Source organism: Simochromis diagramma, unplaced genomic scaffold, assembly GCF_900408965.1.
Source record: "Simochromis diagramma unplaced genomic scaffold, fSimDia1.1 OVJJ01000205.1, whole genome shotgun sequence".
In the NCBI taxonomy this organism is placed as follows: Eukaryota; Metazoa; Chordata; class Actinopteri; order Cichliformes; family Cichlidae; genus Simochromis; species Simochromis diagramma.
This window is the reverse complement of record NW_024386782.1, coordinates 15,099,803-15,119,248: the sequence shown is the minus strand read 5'-3', so window position 1 is coordinate 15,119,248 and position 19,446 is coordinate 15,099,803. Positions and strand designations below refer to the sequence as shown.

At 41.7% G+C, this 19,446-nt stretch overlaps 1 protein-coding gene across 1 annotated transcript; it reads right to left on the bottom strand.

Moving 5' to 3' along the window:
* Nucleotides 1-13: 13 nt before the first annotated feature.
* LOC120727697 (artemin) lies at nt 14-19,164 on the bottom strand. Its single transcript, XM_040022144.1, has 5 exons — nt 18,640-19,164; nt 17,716-18,035; nt 5,843-5,904; nt 2,836-3,046; nt 14-2,513 (listed from the first exon to the last, which is right to left on the bottom strand). The coding sequence occupies exons 2-5, from the start codon at nt 17,840-17,842 to the stop codon at nt 2,014-2,016; spliced, it is 900 nt and encodes a 299-aa protein (XP_039878078.1). The 5' UTR covers nt 17,843-18,035; nt 18,640-19,164; the 3' UTR covers nt 14-2,013.
* Nucleotides 19,165-19,446: the final 282 nt, after the last annotated feature.

Here is a 19,446-nt window from a genome sequence, read left to right as displayed (position 1 = left end):
CTGTGTGAGCTCAGGTGCTTACTGGATGTGTTATTTGGTCTGTGCAGATAAATAAAGGCAGCGAAATCACCGGTTTTACCTGTTCTGCTGAATAAAGAACAATAAGTTTTTAAAGCAGACATCACCAGCTGGCAGCAGACAGGTGGCAGGACAGCAAGTTCCTCTCGCGTCAAAACGAGCATTGCAGTTCGCTTTAGATTCTAGTCCAGCAGGTGGCGCTACAGGATAATTCATCGGCAAATCAAGTTGTTGTGGTGTTAGTTCACACCAGTAACCGTTGCACAGATAACTGGACAGAATAGTCTGAATAATAGGTGTACATGATGTATATTATAAAAAAAAACTTTATTCCCTTAGAGGATAATAACATACAAAAATAAAGGAAGCTTTATAATCATCATAATAACAATAATAATAATAATAAGGACAGAGCGACATAGTGAGAGTATGAATGAGAACTAAAAATCACCTTCAAGGTCTTGTCGTCTAGATTAGGGATGCACGAGTTCTAAAATTCTGGGTCGGTAACAATTTAACTGATAGCTGGTAAAAAAAAAAAAATCAAACAAAGTTATTGCATTGTAAAACATAACTTTCAGTTCATATCTTAGAGCATTTAGTCAGCACAAAATTGCTGGGACTGATAGGACACAAAACATGGCCACTGGTAAATATGTTACTTAGTCAAAGGCTGATATCAGTCATCAAGGCTGGGGTTATTCTGAAGACACATCGAGAAACTGTCTGAAGTTGAGTGTTTGGCTCACTGGGATTAGTTGTTCATACAATAACCTCAGTATTTAGTGTTTAAAACAGAGCATCCACCAATGTAACAGCAAAGGAAAACCATAATTGATCCTCTTCACTACACACTGTACATACAATGCAGTATGTATTAAAGTTTAAATGACTATTTCCAGCACAAAGGTGACCACAAACACAGATATCTCACCAGACTCAATTATGTTAGATGCTCTCAAAGTAAACAAAATTCAATATTTATCGGTTCTTCCACATTGTTTCAATGTTGGTCCATTTTTGCCCAATATCTGTTAGTCTGGGATGAAAAGTAAATAAGAATTTGACCTCTTGGATATTGTTTTGCTCAATAGAAAAAAAAATATCAATAACCAGTTTTTAGAAATCCAATCTACTTCTGCCTAGAAGAAACTGTTTAGCCAAAGTTTGACTTTCTGTGCTGGTTAAGTGTGAAAATCAGCATCTGGAAAAGGAAAAAAAGGTTGTACTTTATGCGAGCACAAGTAACTGTCGACATGAAAAGTGAATCTTGGCAATAAATAGATATTATCTACAATAGAGTTCATAAAAACAGCTCTCATATGAAGCCATAATAAATAAATAATAATTTATCCAAAATAAATATACTTTACTTTTATACAGTAATACATGAAGATGCATGGCATCCATCTGGCTGAGTTCACCTGAACATAGAGAAGACACAATGTAATGTCCCTGTCTGTGTGCGGGAAGAGAACGAATCTTGTGGAAACACCTGTTCTCACCGAGCATGAATGGTCTGAATGGAAACAAAGCGTCCTTTAACTGTAAATTTTCTTTACATCGCTTGAGCTTCAGCCTTCAGGTCTCGCCCAAATGAAATCAAACACATGAAGAAGGTCTCTGTGTATAATAACCAGGCTTTAGTATCCTGCATTAATTACCGGTTATTCAGTTAAAAAGAATTCACCCTTTAATGAGGGAACAGTATCCAGACTGGGCTTCCCTAATGACCTCCCCCTCAGTCTCTTGATTTTGACCTTGGCCCTTAATGTCCAGCTGCGGCCAGCCCACTTCCTTCTCAGCAGGAAATGTATCAGGGAGGCAAACAAGTGGCCTCTTTTTCTTCTTCTTTTCTGTTTCTGTGTGAGACAGTGCCCCCATATGGCCAAATCCTAAACACGGGGCCTCACACACACACAGACACATACACTATCCAGCCAGAGGCTCTTCAGCGTTATCCATCCTGGGCACTTATCTGTTTGTACTCATCATTCAGCCCATGCACATGCAGCTGGCGGCAGAGAGCGATTGGATGGTTCTCCACGTGGTCTTGGCATCCATGAACGATACTGGCTCGTAGCGGTCGGGGCGGCAGCAGGGGTGGCTGCTGACCTTGCGGGCGGTGCGTCGAGGCAGCGAGCCATTCTCCAGCAGTGCTTTCAGTGCTAGGTCATAGTTTGTTCTTTCGGCCTGGCAGGAGCCTACACAGAACTTAAAAAGGACGATTTCATCCGAATCAAATCCCAGTCCTAGATCCCGAACCCTCATCTCTTTCTTCTCCACACGGCAGTGCCTGCTGCTCTGCTTCGGGTGTCCGTTTCTCCCCTTACCCTTTCTGTTCCCTGTTTCTGTCTCTTCTTCCTTTTCTTTCTTCTTCTTCTTTTTCTTCGATGATCCCTTGGGCTGAGGTTCTGTGGGATCAGAGGAGCGTGGTGATCGTCCTACCCAGCGACTGCTGGGATGGTCATCCACCTCATCCATTACAAAAGGGTCTGAAAGAGAAGGAAAGAAAGGAAATGGTAGGCTGGGAGTGAACATCAGTTTACAGAATTATGAGCAGTGGGGTATATTTCTTAAGTAATCTACAATCTCACGTCTGCATTTTAATATAAAATGACTTCACGTGTAAGTGTATTCAAACGCCTGAGACACAAAGCAGGTTCAGACTTCTCTCAACCATCTTTCCATTCTAGTACTGCTCAGTAAAGCGTATGTGCTATGACTTATATAGTAAATGGACTGCACATGTATATATAGAGAGAGCTTTTTAGCGTTATCAGTCACTCAAAAACACTTTCCCAAGAGCTTCAGTACCATAAAGAGGGTGCCAAGTAGAGTAAGGGTCACTGTCTTCTTTCTGTTCCTTATCCTCCACCATTTCAGGCAGCGTCACAGGAAGCTGTCTCTCCTCCTGGTTTCCCAGCAGGCCCACAGTGTGGCCTGAGTCTGATCCCACACCAGCACCACCTTTCATATGAGCTCCTTCCACCAGAGGCAGCAAAGCAATGAGCACCCACAGCAGCACCTAAGAAGACAGAGTATGTCAGCTGGTTCTTATTTGATATATATTCTCTTTCTAACACATAAAAATATTTCCCTAAAATGTGTTATGTATAGTTAATAAAGTCCTCCGCTCTGGTCAGCTGGTTGTTGTGTTTGCAGGGGAAAATGTGCCCTCTGGTGGACAAACTATGCAAGGTGAACCCTCATAACATGGTTGAAGGTTCTTCTTCCAGCTGTTATTTACAGTTTAATTTTCATTTGTCAGTCAATATAAATACCGATACCAATAGATTGATAATAATATCAACTTACAGACAATTCGGCTCTAATTGTCAGTACCCTCAGTACCTCTGAAAGTAAACGTCCCATACATTCTCCATAGGGATTTTGAGCCAGAATGTTGAGACTATCCAAAGCAGACCGAAACAATGACTGTGCTCCTGTAAACCACGAATCTGTTTTATCAACCTTATTTCAACAAAAAACATTTTTAATGGTGATGGCGTGGAAAAGAACTACTCTACCCACAATCGTAAGCGGAAAAAGTGACATCTCTGCTTGTGGAAGCCGCTGTTACCGTGGAAATGTTTAAACCAGGTGTGGAGAACTCCTGCAGGTTTTAGATCTCACACTGGGTCAACACACCTGAATCAAACGATTAGTTCATTACCAGGCCTCTGGAGAACTTCAAGAAATGTTGAGGAGGTAATGAAGCCATTTAAATCAGCTGTGTTGGATCAAGGACATATCTAAAACCTGCAGGACACCGACCATTGAGACCTGGAGTTTCCCCACCCCTGGTTTAAACCGTGTCAACATCAGGTCACGCAAAACTTCAGAAACAGCGTGAGTGGTGATTTTTTTTTAAAAAGGATCAAAACACTGTATAATTTAGATATGTAGGCTGTACACCATCTATCTTAACCAAATCCCACAGCTTTTCCATTAACATTGAAAATTCTCCCACCCTTCCCTCCCCTCAGGTTAAGAGTTTGGGTGTCATACTTGATAATACTCTTTCATTCCAGTCTCACATTAATTACATAACCCGGTTTGCTTACTTCCACTTACGTAATATTAACCGACTCCGTCCCTTCCTTACTCCCCATGCTGCTACCATCCTTGTCCATAGTCTTATTACGTCCCGTATTGATTACTGCAATTCCCTCCTATTTGGTCTCCCTAAAAGGTCCCTTCATAAACTCCAACTTCTTCAAAATTCTGCAGCTCGGGTCATAACTTGCACTCCGTCAAGAGCTCATATTACCCCAGTTCTTCAGCAGCTTCACTGGTTGCCCATAGAAGTCAGGATAAATTTTAAAATCTTACTTTTTACATACAAGTGTATCCATAAATCTGCTCCTTCATATTTGTGTGACCTGCTCCATATCACCACTGTTTCCCGCCTTCTCAGATCATCATCTGCTATTCATCTTACTGTTCCATCCTCACACCTTATCACTGTGGGGATCAGAGCTTTCAGTCGCTCTGCTCCTCAGCTCTGGAACTCTCTTCCTCCTGCACTAAGAAATATTGACTCCCTCTCCGTATTTAAGACACAGCTCAAAACACATCTGTTTAAACTGGCTTATTCGCTTTAATGCTGATTTTATCTGTTGTCAAGCTCTGTTTTGTAATTTTAACTTATTTTATGACTATTGTTCCTTTTATTAATTTTGTTTTTTGTAAGGTGACCTTGGGTTTGAAGAAGGCGCCCCTCAAATAAAATGCATTATTATTATTATTATTATTATTATTATTATTATTATTATTACTTTACTACACAAACGCACTACAAACTTCAGCACTATTATTACACAACACTGAAATGAAAAGGTATGAATTCAAGAAGGTTGGAAATGGTTTAGCTTGTGAGCTTAGATTTACAATGCATTGTGGGATGAGTAGTTCTTTTACTATTATGATTATGTAAGTCTTGCACCTCTGTCTTACTTATTTATTTATTAATTTAAATAAATAAGTAAATAATAAATAAATAAAAATCAAATCATTTTATGGTCATAAGCCACAATGGAGCTGGTTGGCATGCATCTATCTATCTATCTATCTATCTATCTATCTATCTATCTATCTATCTATCTATCTATCTATCTATCTATCTATCTATCTATCTATCTATCTATCTATCTATCTATCTATCTATCTATAACAGTTCTTTAATGTAGATTGTATAAGACATATTAAGACATATTAAGGTAAGTAGAGTAGTTCTAAGGTTTCTAAGGCAGCGAGTTTTCAGAGAAGTGTAATTACAAACAAATATCAGTTAACACCAGAGGAATAATTTGCCTAACCACAAAACTCAGCTGACAGGGAGCTTTACAGATATAAAACTGATAAAGATAATAAGATTCTACCCAGAAGAACTTCTAAAACACACAGGTTTTTAATAAGCCCCTCAAAAGAGCTGCAGCAGCAGCTTTGTCTCAAGCCTGTTTCATCTTCAGTGATATTTAAGTCAAATAACTGTGCTTTATTTCCGCCTTGGATCAAGCTCCGTCCGCTGGCTTATCATTTAGCACCGAAAGCTTCGGTGCTGACAGGGCTTCATGAAAAGCTCATTTCTGAGTCTGGTGGGGATGGATTTCATTAACAATTTATACACACACATAACTCTTCCTCTGGTTTATAGTGGTCTGCACAGTCAAACTGAAAACTTATAAGGTGAGCTTATATGTACAGAGGAGGATTTCATTTAAGTGAGTTTGAAAAAGATGGAGAACAGAAAGGAGGTGAAGAGAAAAACAGGCAGAAGTTGGAGGAGAGGTAAGTATGAGTGTGCTTGCTGCAGACAAACCTTGCCCTTTGCAGAAGTAACGTCTTGTCTATCTGCCCTCCGAATCCTCCATCTGGTCCCACCTGGAAAGAAAGAGAGGGACAGAGGAATTCAAGGACAAGAACAAGGCTTCAACTTTCCTCCTCCTAGAACTCCTTTGAAAAGGATAACATAAACTAAAGGGACAACATGCGGGCGATATGGTGTGTATACATTCACAATTGTCCAGATACTGTAAAAGAAAACAGGCCCATGGGCCCCTGAGCAAGCCGACATGTCACATAAATCACGTCCTCAGTACATGAGGACAATGTTTTGGTTGCTGCTTCAGTAAGAGACTAGTGTATGCTGCCAGTTACTGTGGCTAGTGTTGGCTTGTCTGTTCATACATCCATGCAAACAACCCCAGTCCGGCAACAAAAGCCAGTATCTGCAATTTACTTGTCAAAGGCATTCTTTAGGGTTATTCCTGTGGCAGAGGTACAAGCAGGGGGAACCAGGCATGGCAAGAGCACTTCACGGAGGTCCCAGACAAAAACCACAGAGATGCAGGACAGGTGATAAGAAGTGTCACGGATGCAGATGTTTATATATAGTACGTGCTGTGTGGAGGATTGTGCTGGCTGCGGAGCGCCTGCAACATGAGGTCATCAGGTTAAACTGTGGCCTCCCAAAAGGGGTACTCAAAGAAGATCAGACTATCACAAAGTTGTAGGTGTTTCTTCTTTATATTGCTTTAGTACTTAAGAAAAACATCTTTAAAATGCTCAACAAAGGCAGCCGGACACCAAAACAGTGGCTCACACTGCTTGGAAGCTTTAAAGATAACCAGTTCACAGGTTAAGTGAATAATTTGATTGGCTGGTGTTTGAACTATAAAATCTATATATATATATATATATATATACACCTCAGCTGCCACTCTGAAAGTCCAGTGGAGCATCTTGGAATCAATTTCTTTGTCCAAATATTAGACCAGAACCCAAATATATCGTGAGCGTTGATTGAGATTGAGTGTTCATCCTTGATCTCAGAAACAGCCATCAACAACACTGTGTAATCACAAGGTCCATTAGTAGCCATTCTGGAGCGTTTGATCATATTACAGGATCTTCGTCAGCAGGTGCCCATTTATCAAGGAATTGTTTATGTTCAAATTTCAGGAACATTTTGTCCACATTAGATAAATGATGATGAATGGAAAAACAAGGAACTATATTAACCTCCTAAGACCCGAACTCTTCCACGACATGAATTTTTAATTTCTCTTTGATATTTGGGCATATTGGGACCCGATGAATGTAAAAACAAAGAATTAACAGATTTTTTTTAAACCTTATTTTTGTTTTTAAGAAAAATAAGAGCCACATATGAGGATATTCGTTTAAAATTTTGATAGAACAGTAGCAGTATAATGTCCTCGTAAGTGGATATCAGGCCCATGTAGAGACAAATTGAGTATTTTAGTCTAAATAACCCAAAATGTGATGTCCACAGGTCCTAGGAGGTTAATTAGCATAAAAAAATGCAGGTATGATTGATTTTTGATTACATTTCAATTAATATTGAGGTTGGATCGAGATTTCTGTATATTCCAAGGCTAGTGTTAAAAACATGAGGTAATTGGGGTTAGAAATATGAGGTAATCTGGGTTAGAAATGTGATGTAATCTGGGTTAAAAACATGAGGTAATCAATGTTAAAAAATATGATGTAATCAAGGTTAAAACATGAGGTAATCAAGGTTAAAAGCATGAGGTAATCAGGTGATGCTTAGTCTACAAGATGCCAAATCAGGGATTTTTGTTTAAAAACCTAAAGACCAAACTTTCACTTTTCACTTTCATTTAGTCTTTGCCTTCTTTGTCTCTTTTGTATTTCTGCTTAAATTCATTTTTTCGCTTTGTGACTATTTGTAAATGAAATTTCCCCGCTTGCCTGCTAATAAATGAATTACTTCAGCGATGCATGCTTGACTTGTTTAAATGTGACACGAACATGTTTTTTTCTGAAACAGCACTCTGCCCACAATTACCTCCAACATCTTTGAAACCACATCTATCATCTCTGAGAGGCTTTGTGTAACTTTGGCACTGAACTACATACAGCAACACTGCACGCCCACTGTAGCGTATTCCAGCGTGTACCGTTCACGTCTCTATAGATCTCGCCGATATGCAGCGCACCATGTTTATTTAACAGTCACAAAGAAGTTCTGTCTGTGCAGTGAGATGGAAGACTGACAAAAGGTTATGGATCACAGGTCCTGATAAGACCTGTTGGTGCATTTATGCAATCCTGCTTGTTCCAGCTGTGGTGATCCAGTCCAGGCAAAGTGAGGTTACACACACTGAGGGTTGGGCGAGGGAACAAGAGGACATTGAGAGACAAACTGATCATAACTCAGCCAGAAAAACAGACGACGCCGCTGCGACATGAAGCCAAAGCGTTCCAACTCCTGGGCTCTGTATCTCCGACTGTCTCTGAGCTGATTTAGAAACTAACAGCAGTGTGAAGTGGGACACGGGGCTGCAGATCCTCACCGAGTCTCTGGAGAGGTGCCATTCTCAACCCCTAATGCCACAGCTGGGAGTGTTTAGCCCTTTTTAGATCAATGAGCTGGGAGTCTACATGGGCCTGTCTGCTGGTTCATTTCACGCCGGCTCTGTGGAGCTGTTTACAGCCCGACGCCTCCAGGCTTTTCAGAGATGGGTGGAGGAGTTGAGGGGTGGAGAGAGGGGGAAATAAAAAAGAGCACACCACTGAAGGTCCTGAAGAGCTGCAGACTGACACAAGCTTGCTGATATATACAGTATATGTGTGTGTGTGTTTAGACAGCTAAGCATATGTTTCTTCCTTGTTTGGCTGATTAAAGGCTTTGGTTTGTCCATCAGCCTGCATGTCTGCAGCAAAGAGTTCTTGTCACCTTCCATTTACGTTGTTGCTCATCGGCGGTGCGGTTGTTGTTCACAGTTAGTTAAGTGGGCAACCTCTCCAGAAGCGAGAGCAACCCATGAAGACAGAGCCAGTTAATACTCGCGGAGCTTACAGGACTGGAGTGCATAGCTACTCCAAATGGTGTTTAAGTGCTTGCACAGGGTGGATGCGGCCTGTGTTCAGGGAATATTTATTTAAGATATAAGAAAAGACACCAGCTTCTAGAAAAGAGGACCCAAGTGTAAAACTAACATCAGTTAACTGGACAGAATGCATGCTGAACTGAAGCAGGGAATAATTTGGGATAATTTGGGCCTTCATCTTACGAGCATCAAAACATACAAACCACAAAAGTGATGCAACACAGAAACATGCTTTTCTATTATATAAGAGTGCAATATGGGATTCATTTAGGGGAACACAGCATCTAAATTTTGTTTTTTTTAAAAAGCAACTGTATAAGCTTAGTCAGTAAAATGTCTCTCTTTAGATTTCACTTTTCTGTCTGAAAGATAAAAGTTAATATAATATATATTATAAGATAATAAAACCCAAAGAATCATTTAGGCCCTCCTTCATCCTCATTTAAACATATTGTGCAGAATCTGCTGTTCTACTTGCTGAGTCATAATCAGCCTCATTAGTGACATACCTCACACATCTGTCACACATTTGTCTCAAACACTCTTTTTTCCCTGAACTTTTCTGCAGCTATACCGTACATTTGTAAGGCCGTATAAATATTACATTGATTTCCCGTCTATTACTCACCAAGATGTTTTTCTGATCAGTGATCTGTGGGTTCACTGTATACTATTACAGACCTGAGCGTTACTCACAGAGCCTCCATAAACCTCTCACTATTGTGAAGAAAGAAAAAAGCTCCAAGCTCTCTGGTGTTTAGTCTCCCCACAAAACCCAAACGCCGATAATAACTTCCTATTAGAGTCGCTCTCTCTTCTGCTGTGTGAACGCCGGTAAAATGTTCTGACCTCCAGCTTTAACCTGTCACTACCACGGTGCCTGATTGCAGGAGCGAGGAGAAAAACAAGAGTACAGTAAATCACCGCTGGCTCAATAAAAGACACCTGTAAGAGGAGAAAGAGGCTGAACACCAGGAGAGCCGCCTGATCACTACCAGACACCAAGAAATCTGGGGAGGTCCCCTCGAAAAGGTAGCATAATATCAGCTTGTGCCCCAAAGCTCCACAGATATATGCATCTAACCAGCGTGAACTTTACTTTAATCTTGCTTGTAACATGCTGTTGACAGGATTTTCAGGGGTTTTTTTCATTAATCTGCACAAAACAAAACACTCCAGGGCGTTAAACAGTAAAAACTTGTGTCTTCTGGGACAAATTTGTAATTTGGGGCTACGGCTTAAACTCAGACATTAACGTGCCATTCTCCTGACTCTCACCCTCTACCCTTTGTTTCTCATTTTCACCCTTCTTATTAAAAGTTCACGCACATTAAATGTATTTTGCTCTTGATAAGTGTCCTTTCTTCCCCTTTACGACTGAACCAATTTCACTCTTCAGCGGTTAACGACAGCATGTTTAAACTATGTGAGGGGGCCATGAAGTCAAAAGGAGAAAAGGCTAGGAGGAGGAGGAAGAGGAGGAGGAGCGATAAGGAGAATGAGATAATAATGAACAAACGAGTAAGGAGAATTAAAAATAGACAATGGGTTACTTTCCAGGGGAAAGAAAAATGAGAAAAAGATAATTGAACCACTGAATGGGAGAGGTCTGAAAGCAAAGATAAGCACGAACACAAGGAAGGCAAGGGAATGACAAAATGAGAGTGCAGAAAGGGAGCGCAGACTGAAGCCCGGTCAGCCTGTAATCCCATAATCCCTGGCAGGCAGGCAGGATGTAATTGCTCGTTAGTGCCAGTTTCCACTCCTTGGCCTGTCACTGCTGGAAAACCACAGAACGGCGCTAAAATGAGAAACAGATAGCAGGTCCCATGCCTCGGTTCAGATAGGTCCCCCCGAAACACACACATGTGTGCACGTACAGTCTCTCCGCCTGTTGGTCTTTTCTTGTAATCCTTTCCCTGCCACAGAAACACGAACTATTTTTGTTAATTTTTCACAGTTCCCACACACGCACACATACTTGAGGCCACACAGAGGAGGCCGGGATAATCAGAGGTGTGGACACCGCAGTGCCTGGAAGAGGATGGTGAGGAGTGAATCCGTATGACCTCACCACAGCGACAACATCTGTAGGTGTCCGACAGTCTTTCACACAGGTAACAGCTTTCAGATATGGGCGGCACAGTGGTTTAGCACCGTCACTTCACAGCTAGAAGATCCTGGGTTTGAATCTGCAGGTTGGAGTTTGTATGTTCTCCCTGTGCCTGCTTCCTCCAGCACATTTTGGGTTAATTTATGATTCTAAATTGGCTGCATGTGTGACTGCAAGTGTGAATGTTTGTCTCTCCGTGGTAGCCCTTCAGCAGACGGGCAACCTGTACCAGGGTGTACTCTGCATTACATAGGTTCCATCTCTCTGCAACCCTGAGCTGGACAAACAGAAGAAAATGGACGGTTTAGAGTCTATTGTTATTTAATGAAATGATTTGATATACTTAAAAAGAGTAGCCTTTGGTGTATGTATGATTTCTGCAGCCCCAGCGACCAATCGGCTGCTATAGACAGTTTCTAATTTCAGTCCACCAGTAATTTTCTTTGATAGTTGATAGGCCTGCTTCCTACTTTCATCACGTGGACAGAAGTCTTATCACATTATGTGTAAACAGGCAGCTGTTTGCTTACATATTTGCCACATGAACTTAAGAGATACTGCTAGAAGGAGCTTTAATCTGGATCGAAAAGTAAAGAACGGAAAAGAAAATGCTTTACTCGAGCAGTTAAACACCACAACCTGGACCTCATTAGACGTACCTATTGGAGTTAAACTTATTGGCTGCCTAATAGTAAACCTGAGTGATAAGTGATTTACTTCACTGACCCTGCAGCTTTCTCTGAAGCGAGGAAACTCCAGAGGAAAAAAAAGTGTTTAATGGTTTCTTGGTGGGATAAGTGGGATGAAGCACTTTTCATGGGGAGCAATGTGTTTGAAGTGGAACAGTTCTAGATTAACGCCCTCACACATTTAGGGTCAGGTTGCCAGAAAGAGGTATGGCAGACTGTCAAAGTGCTGGGATCATTGGGTCACAACAAGCACATTTTTCTGCGGGTCATAAAAGTGTCATCCATGACCAGCGCGCTCACCTTGAGCGGCAGCCCTGATGGCTTTATTGCAACTGAGTTAGAGAGAGAGAGAGAGAGAGAGAGAGAGAGAGAGAACGCTGTCGTCGTTTGAATGGCCAAAGCCACCTGACTCCACGAATGGAAACATGTTCTCAATGAAGCAGAAAGCTGAGGCTGTAACAGAGCCAACAGAGAGGAAATTATCAGACGTATTGTATGACTAAGCAAGTAAAAATGTAAAGTGACCACATTGCAGCGGTGTGAAATTTCAGAAATGCAAATCAGACTCTTCCATTTGTTCTTACATGTCTTGCATGCCTTATATGGACCTTACTAATTACACCTTCTTTGAGAAATTCGTCATACAATGGACGTTTGATGTTTCTGTTGATTGTATGTTTGCATAAATCTGTCAGTTACATTTCATTATGAGGGGAAAAAAGCACATTGATTTTTTAAACTGGTTTAAAGCCTCCAAGAGCCAGAAGTACAGTAATACCTACTGATGTGTTAGGAAAAAAAACAACAACAAAAAAAACCCCAATAATTTTATTATGTATCATCAGTGTTTGCAGATATCTGTATGTGCTGCAAAAAGGCTCTGAGATATGAGGTTTTGATCCATTATCATCTGCTGCTGCACATGTCCCAGTCTATGAATTATGGCGAATGTTGTCACATCCTACACTACTCAATGTTTTTGTAGTGAAAAGAGATCAGACATGTGATGTGTAAAGGGTTCATTCGCAGTGACAAACCTTCAGAAAATGATCTGAAGGTTCAATAGTTCAGCTAAGCAACAGAGAGGTTATTTTAGCTTTTTTAAGCTAACTGCACTCAATAAAGCTTTTGCAAGTGGCGGGAACATGTCCAGCATTCACTCTTACTTTAGTTCAGTTTTGTTCTCATCATCTGAAGGAAATGTTTGCTACTTTAGAAGAAACTGTTTCAATGAATTCACCCTCTAGTTGCTAACTTTGCAGGACACAAACACAACTGAATCAATGCTAATGTTTCTCCAAATCTGTTGAATATCCGGGCAACTGCTTTGTCACTCACACAACTAGTTTCCCAATCAGCTCAAAATAATCAATAATAGAGTAATTCAAAATCTATGTGATTTTTTCTGATAGCTTGTGTTTGACACTGCTTGTATCTGTTGCTAAATTTTAGATGTTAAAGTGGCGAATACCTTGCTAAAATTAGCAGGAGAGCTAGAAAAACACAAGCTTTCAGTAGGTTTCTGGTATAATGAGCATATAAAACTTCTAGATTTTTCCACATCAGCTGGAATTTAGTACCACCGCCTCTAGACAAGATTAAGTGTGCAGGGTCACTGGAAAGTTTAGCTATAGTGTAGTTATCGCTAATTATCCACACAGAAACCCACAATGCATCAGACCTGTAAGCGTCTTGTGACCCGATCAGGTAAATTAGACGGGACACCACCTTTCTCTGCGCACCGCCTGCTTTCCCATGAGTTAAAGACAGCAACAGCTGATGCGACACATCTGTGTCCTCACCGTCTCGCTTCCCTTCACTTTGCTTCTCACTAAAGCTGCTTCCCAGTGTCCGTGACCCTAATAACCCAAATTCCTGCCTGATTAAGTTGGTTTTAAAAGGAAGCCACACAGAGAGCCGTTGGTTGAGCCTCACCTTAAATGGGAACACATTTTAGCTATGCTGGAGCGATGATCGGAGGATAGGATTTCACTTTCCGGTGTTTGTGAGGACGGCAGCGCTTAAAAGGCCGCAGAAAGGACAGCGGGGGAGAACACAGAGGGATGGACAGGAATAGATAGAAAACACACATGCACACGCACACATGCATTTGTCATAAACTCCCCCCCCCCCGGCAAAACACTGTAAAGCTTATATTTCCAGGAAAAACTGGCAGTGCAAATCACACACAAATGCACACACCCACACTGAAATTTCTTCTCCCACAATCCCCCCCCCCCTGCACCCTTGCAACCTTTTCTTGTTCCAATCTCATGTTGTTATTTCTTCAAATTAAGCCCACACTGTGCCTGAGAATAGCTCTCAGAGAAGTGGTTATAAGTGACACACACTCCCTCTCTTCTCTCTCTCTCTCTCACTCACACACACACATACACACGCATGTGCGCGCACACACACACACACACACGCACACACGCAGGTCATTATTAGTGTGACTTGGGTCTGGTTGAACCAGCGCTCTCCAAAGTGTTTCCGTGTCACCCTCTCCCACCCCAGACAGGCTGGCTCTAATGACCTGGCCTGATAGTTCAAAGCGGCCCTCAGACGCTATGATTAATGAATCTGACCTGCTAATTTCAGAAGAATACAGCTTATTGTATCAAAAAGCGCTCTCAGAGACACAAACATGGCGCTGGGCTAGTTAACATTCTTCAGTATTCGGAGAAAAAGTTGTTTTAAGAGGAAGATTTTACGATAAGCACAAAGGTTAAGCTTTATGTTTCATCAGCGGCTCCAAACATATTAACTTTTGCTTTGTTCTAAATAATTTAAAGTGTTTGAACTTAAAAAAAAAGCCAAAGTGCTCGACAACAAGAAAACAATCCAAGATCACAGAAAGGAGTAATTCCCCTTGTGTAGCTACACGAGATTGTCCAGCGCTACAAAAGCAGGGACACAGAAAACAGAAGTAGCATGGGAAGCATTTGTCTGAAGGAATACATCTAACAAATTGAAATTCCTTTATGTCAGATCATGCCTCCTTCAATTTGCCCTGAAGGAATCACTGTGGTTCGCTGCGTACTCTAAGCACTTCCAGATTGAAGTTGCCCTGTGGCACCTCACGTTGCATAATCAATCTCTCTCCCTGCGCTCTCTCCATTAGTGCTGGGACAAAACAGCCAGAGTAACGTTACACACACCGAAGCAGAGGCGCAGACGAAGACAAGCCTCCCTGCGCAGAGCACGCATCCATCTTTTACTGACGGGTGTCCATTAATCTGGAAAGATTGTGGTCTGGTGTATTGCTTGAATGTTGCACTGCATCAGTATTGCTGTGAAATGAATCATATGCTTTAATCTGAAGTCATTCAGATTAATGTGCTCAGTGAACAATGAGTAGGTTTCACTGTTTGTGATGGAAATCAGCTTTTCTATTCTTAAAAGCACAAGGCTTTATCTGCTTTTTAATCTCTCGTGTTGTCAATATGACTAATCCAGGAAATATACAGCCACACATTATCAGACGATTAGGCATAAAAGGTATTTGGTCACACTTTAATTACTTTGCGATCACGTTTCTTTTTAAATTCCCACGACAGACGTACAACGTGAGTTCTTATTTGGAGACACTTTTTAACCTTCGACTTGAAGGCATACAAAAAATTCTGATCATCTGATAGGTCAGTGGCTTGGTGAGTAAACTTTACTGATTAATTATTAATATTATCATTCTGTTAATTTTCACCAAATCGATCATTAATTTGATAACAAACAGTGTTACGTCATCCTCATGATGCCATTCTGAAGGTTAAACAAGAGTTCAGTTTTCTATCAGTCGTTCTAATCTGAGCAGCTCGATTTAAAGCACACATGCTGTAATGAAAGATTTATTTTCAAACAAAATGAACCTATGAGAAGCAGGATGTTCAGAATAACCTCTGTGCTCTGATGGATGCTGTTCTAATGATCAATATTTAGTAAATATTATTTATTTGGACTGAATTGTCGAGTTCTCATCTGCTTTAAAGCTTGCTTTAAAGTTAACAGGTTTTGCCTGGTGAGACAGATGTATGATGTTAAAAAATGTCAATATGATCAGTTTATAAGATTTATGGTTACTTTGTTTAAAGTCCCCCCGTAAAACAACTCTGCTCCAAACTTTGTGGGACTTTTTGTTTTTGTTTTAAACCTCCAGAAGTGACTGAATGTTCCCCCTACCTTCTGCTGTTTTCCTCACTTCATTCCACTTGATTGTCAGCAGAAGCAGAGGTTATGTTTTTTTTGGCAAAACTGAGAGATGCAATCTTGCTTTAAAGAAAAAAAAAAGATATGAGTGTTTTTATCCTCAATATGTCCCAGAATATTAAATTAAACACACCGCGTAATAACTGAGGTATCAGGCCCTGCGGATGAAGGCTTAGTGAGTAATAAAACCAGAGGGGAAGACAAATAGTGTCACAGCGGATCCAAGTCTATCAACGAGGATGCTTTTATTTAAATTAACTCGTGTTTTAGTTTTGATTATAAGTGTTTAAGTGGCTCCTCTGCGACCCCGGCTGGCGTCAGATTAAGAAAGAGTTAACACCGTAACACCAACAAACGGCACGCTAACTCTTGCAAAGCCACATGCCAGTTAAAACAAGCCAGACCACACATCAGCAGGCTGCTGGAAAAGAGAGCATGCCGGCCGGCTGTACCTGACCCTCAGCGGGGCCACTGACCCCCGTGACCTTTGACTGGAGGAAGTGAAAGCTGTGGCAGCGTGACGGGCGAGTGTGAGATGCCTGAAGCCGAGGCCATACCCTCAGGTTCCTCCTGAGAACAAACTGGAGATTTTAAAACAATCCAGAGTAAAGTAAAAACAAGGCCGCTTCAATGGCATGACAAGTTTTCACAGGCTTTACAGAAATTCAGCGGGCGACGCCTGCTGGGGACGTGCGACATGTCTCAGGTGATGCCAAAGCGCCTGGACACACAGAGATTCATCGAGAAAAATCGAGAAAACACTGCTGACTCTCAGTGGCTCTGAACATCAGAGGCCTGCCTCCCTCCAAATGGGCCTCATCAGCGTGTGTGAGTGTGTGTGAGAGAGACATTGTATGTATATGACTGTGTGAGTCACAGGGTCATTGAGTCAGAGTGTAAGCATGAAAGTTCATGTACAAATGTGTGAGTCAGTTAGCCATAATCACGTTTTTGAGCAGACAAATCTTGACATTTCAGGAGGGAAATCACCGGATGCTGAAAGTCTGAATGCAAGGAACGAGAAGAATACAGATTAAAGTTGAAATAGATCCCGAAACAGTAACACAGCGGTAAAGCCAGAGTGATCAACACAAAATACCCTGAATGTCACAACACCTGAAGCTTAAAGACTTCATCTGGCCATGATCCCCTCAAAGCCTCTGGAAAGGAGGAGAACACACGCAGCTGTAAGTCTCTCTCTCTCTCTCTCTCTCTGTTTCTCTCTCTGTATGTGTGTAATCGGCACTTTGATATTTAGATTTGCAGCCCACCACAGAAGGGATCACACTGGAGGACTTCTGACTGCCACTGTCCTCTCTTTGAGAATACACACACACCTATAAAACCACAGTACCTTTGATTTATATTTTTCCGCAGTTCCGAGGCCCCCCTTCCCCTTCTGGCACCTTGTAAACACTTCTGACTATAACTCATATAACTTAACTTTATAAGCACCACAGGAACAAACACATCCACTACCCTCCTACGAGACTGCGTTTCATTAATGCCCTCCCAATAAACAGTGAATGAAGCCCAGCTCTGAATCCAGGTCACAGTGATCCTAAGAGTCAGAGGAGTCCAAAGCAGCTGGCAGGTGCGTGCGGGGAGGTTTGAGAGCGGCTGAAGTGAAAGCAAATCAAACATCAAACGATCATTTCAGTGTTGTCACAGCAAACACGAAGACAAGAGGCCCCGGTCTGCTTTTACAACGAGCATAAAGATATTAGCACCATCACTCTAAACCGCTGTGACAAAGTCTTAAATCACTTCTCGAGCAACTTTGCACGGACCCTGAATGGCGCCTTACCAGCTGTCCTGCGCGCGTCCTGCTCCGCACCGCAGAGGACAGGGAAGCCGCTTCTTCTTCTTCTCCTTCTTCCGCGCTGGGTGCAGCAGCTCATGTTTTTGGCAATCCATACGCTACGATGCGTCATGTTTTGTAACGTGCTGTCACGGCTTGCAAATGTTCAGAGCAGACCGTCTGCTCCGGTGCTGAAGCAGACATAAAGAATCCATCTAAAAACGTCTCAGCTTCAAGGCAAGAAGCGCCTCCTCCTCCTTTATGTGGGGCCAAAAATGCTTTTTTTTTTTCTATGGCCGGAGTCCTTCTTGTAGAGCCTCAGCACCCTGAACAAGAACAGAGACAGTGGATGGTAAATACACAGTAATAACCAATGAGTTAAGTTAGTTCATTGTGTTTTATATGGCTCTCAAGTCTGATTGAACTATGGAATTAAATATAACCAAATGATGGGGCAGTTTCCCATCTTTTTGTTACCATTATTTTGTTACTCTGTATTATTTGTGATGAAAAAAAAAAACAAAATTTTTTAAACTTCAAGATATTTGTTTCTACAAGCCCTCTCAAAAATATCTAAAGCTGTCTAAAGGAAACGATATTCTGGTCTGAAATACGAGACCGAATGACTTGTCAAGAAAGACATTTTGCAGGCGGTTACATCTACCCAGGACGAAGAAAATAAAACTCTACAGCTAACTGGTGTTGGCAGGTTACTGCCTATATAAAATCTAATTAGCGGGGAGTTTGTTTGCGGTGACACAAACAATTCAACACGGAGAAAGAGAAAGCGAGGAGAGTCGGTCAAACAGTCAGAAGTGCAAGAAATGTTTGCCCTCAATCTGCTTCTTGTACTACGTCTCCGCTGACACGTCAAACCAGCGTTTAATGAAAAGAAGCCAGTTTTTCCAGGCATGACTCTCCGCTTCTTACCTCTAGTAACCTGTTCGGTCTTGTCTCCAAACAGCTCTTATGGTTAATGACTATATAAGTTTTGAAAGCACGATTTGCGTCTCTTTTACGACAAAACGTCCGGGAATAGACTGTGCGGTCACGGTTTGGTTAAAAAAATCACATGGAAAGCCCTTTTGTCTTCTTTTTGTGGATCTGTTGGCTTGATTGATTTGATTTGATTTGAAATTTGAAGTTAAAACGGAGAAAACCTCTCCTCTGTCGGTCAAAATATCTGACTTCAAAATAAAAAGAAAAAAGTCCATGCGTCACGCCTTTACGCAGCGTCTCCAAAAAGCGCATATCTTGTTTTTTCTCTTGGTAAAAGCTCTTCTACTCTGGACTCAGGTATCCATTTATCAGAGCTGTGTCCTCTCCACAAATGTACTACGCGGCTACTTTACAATGTCTACAATAGGCTGCTGGACTGGAGGCTATGCGTAAAAACAGCGCGCCGCTCCCCCTGTCAGAGACTTTGTGAAACTGGAGCGCAGTGGCGGCTGCACAAAGTGCTCTGAGTTTTGTTCCTCATCTGCATGGCTCAGATGTCTTTTTGTTCCTGCGCTGGGAGCAGGGAGGGAGGGAGGGAGAGTGGGGGAGACTGTCATATGGGATGGACACGGAGCGTTTCTAGAAAACTGTTCCAGTGGAAGATTCTTGGCCTTCATTGTTTACACACCGGGACTGATAAATGTCGAGAATTTCAATATATCCCACGTGAATGCGCACACTGAGACATGCATAGGTGAGTTGTGATCCATTTGGGACCCCAAATGACGGTCGGCCCGA

Bases quoted from the DNA above. Each gene is read 5' to 3' on its own strand.
- LOC120727697 (XM_040022144.1), bottom strand. From the start codon at position 17,842: ATGACGCATCGTAGCGTATGGATTGCCAAAAACATGAGCTGCTGCACC. The intron at 3,047-5,842 runs GTTTGTCTGCAG...CTGTCTTCTTAG, and splicing joins TTACTTCTGCAAAGGGCAAG to GTGCTGCTGTGGGTGCTCAT. The intron at 2,514-2,835 runs GTACTGAAGCTC...CTTCTCTTTCAG, and splicing joins TACTTGGCACCCTCTTTATG to ACCCTTTTGTAATGGATGAG.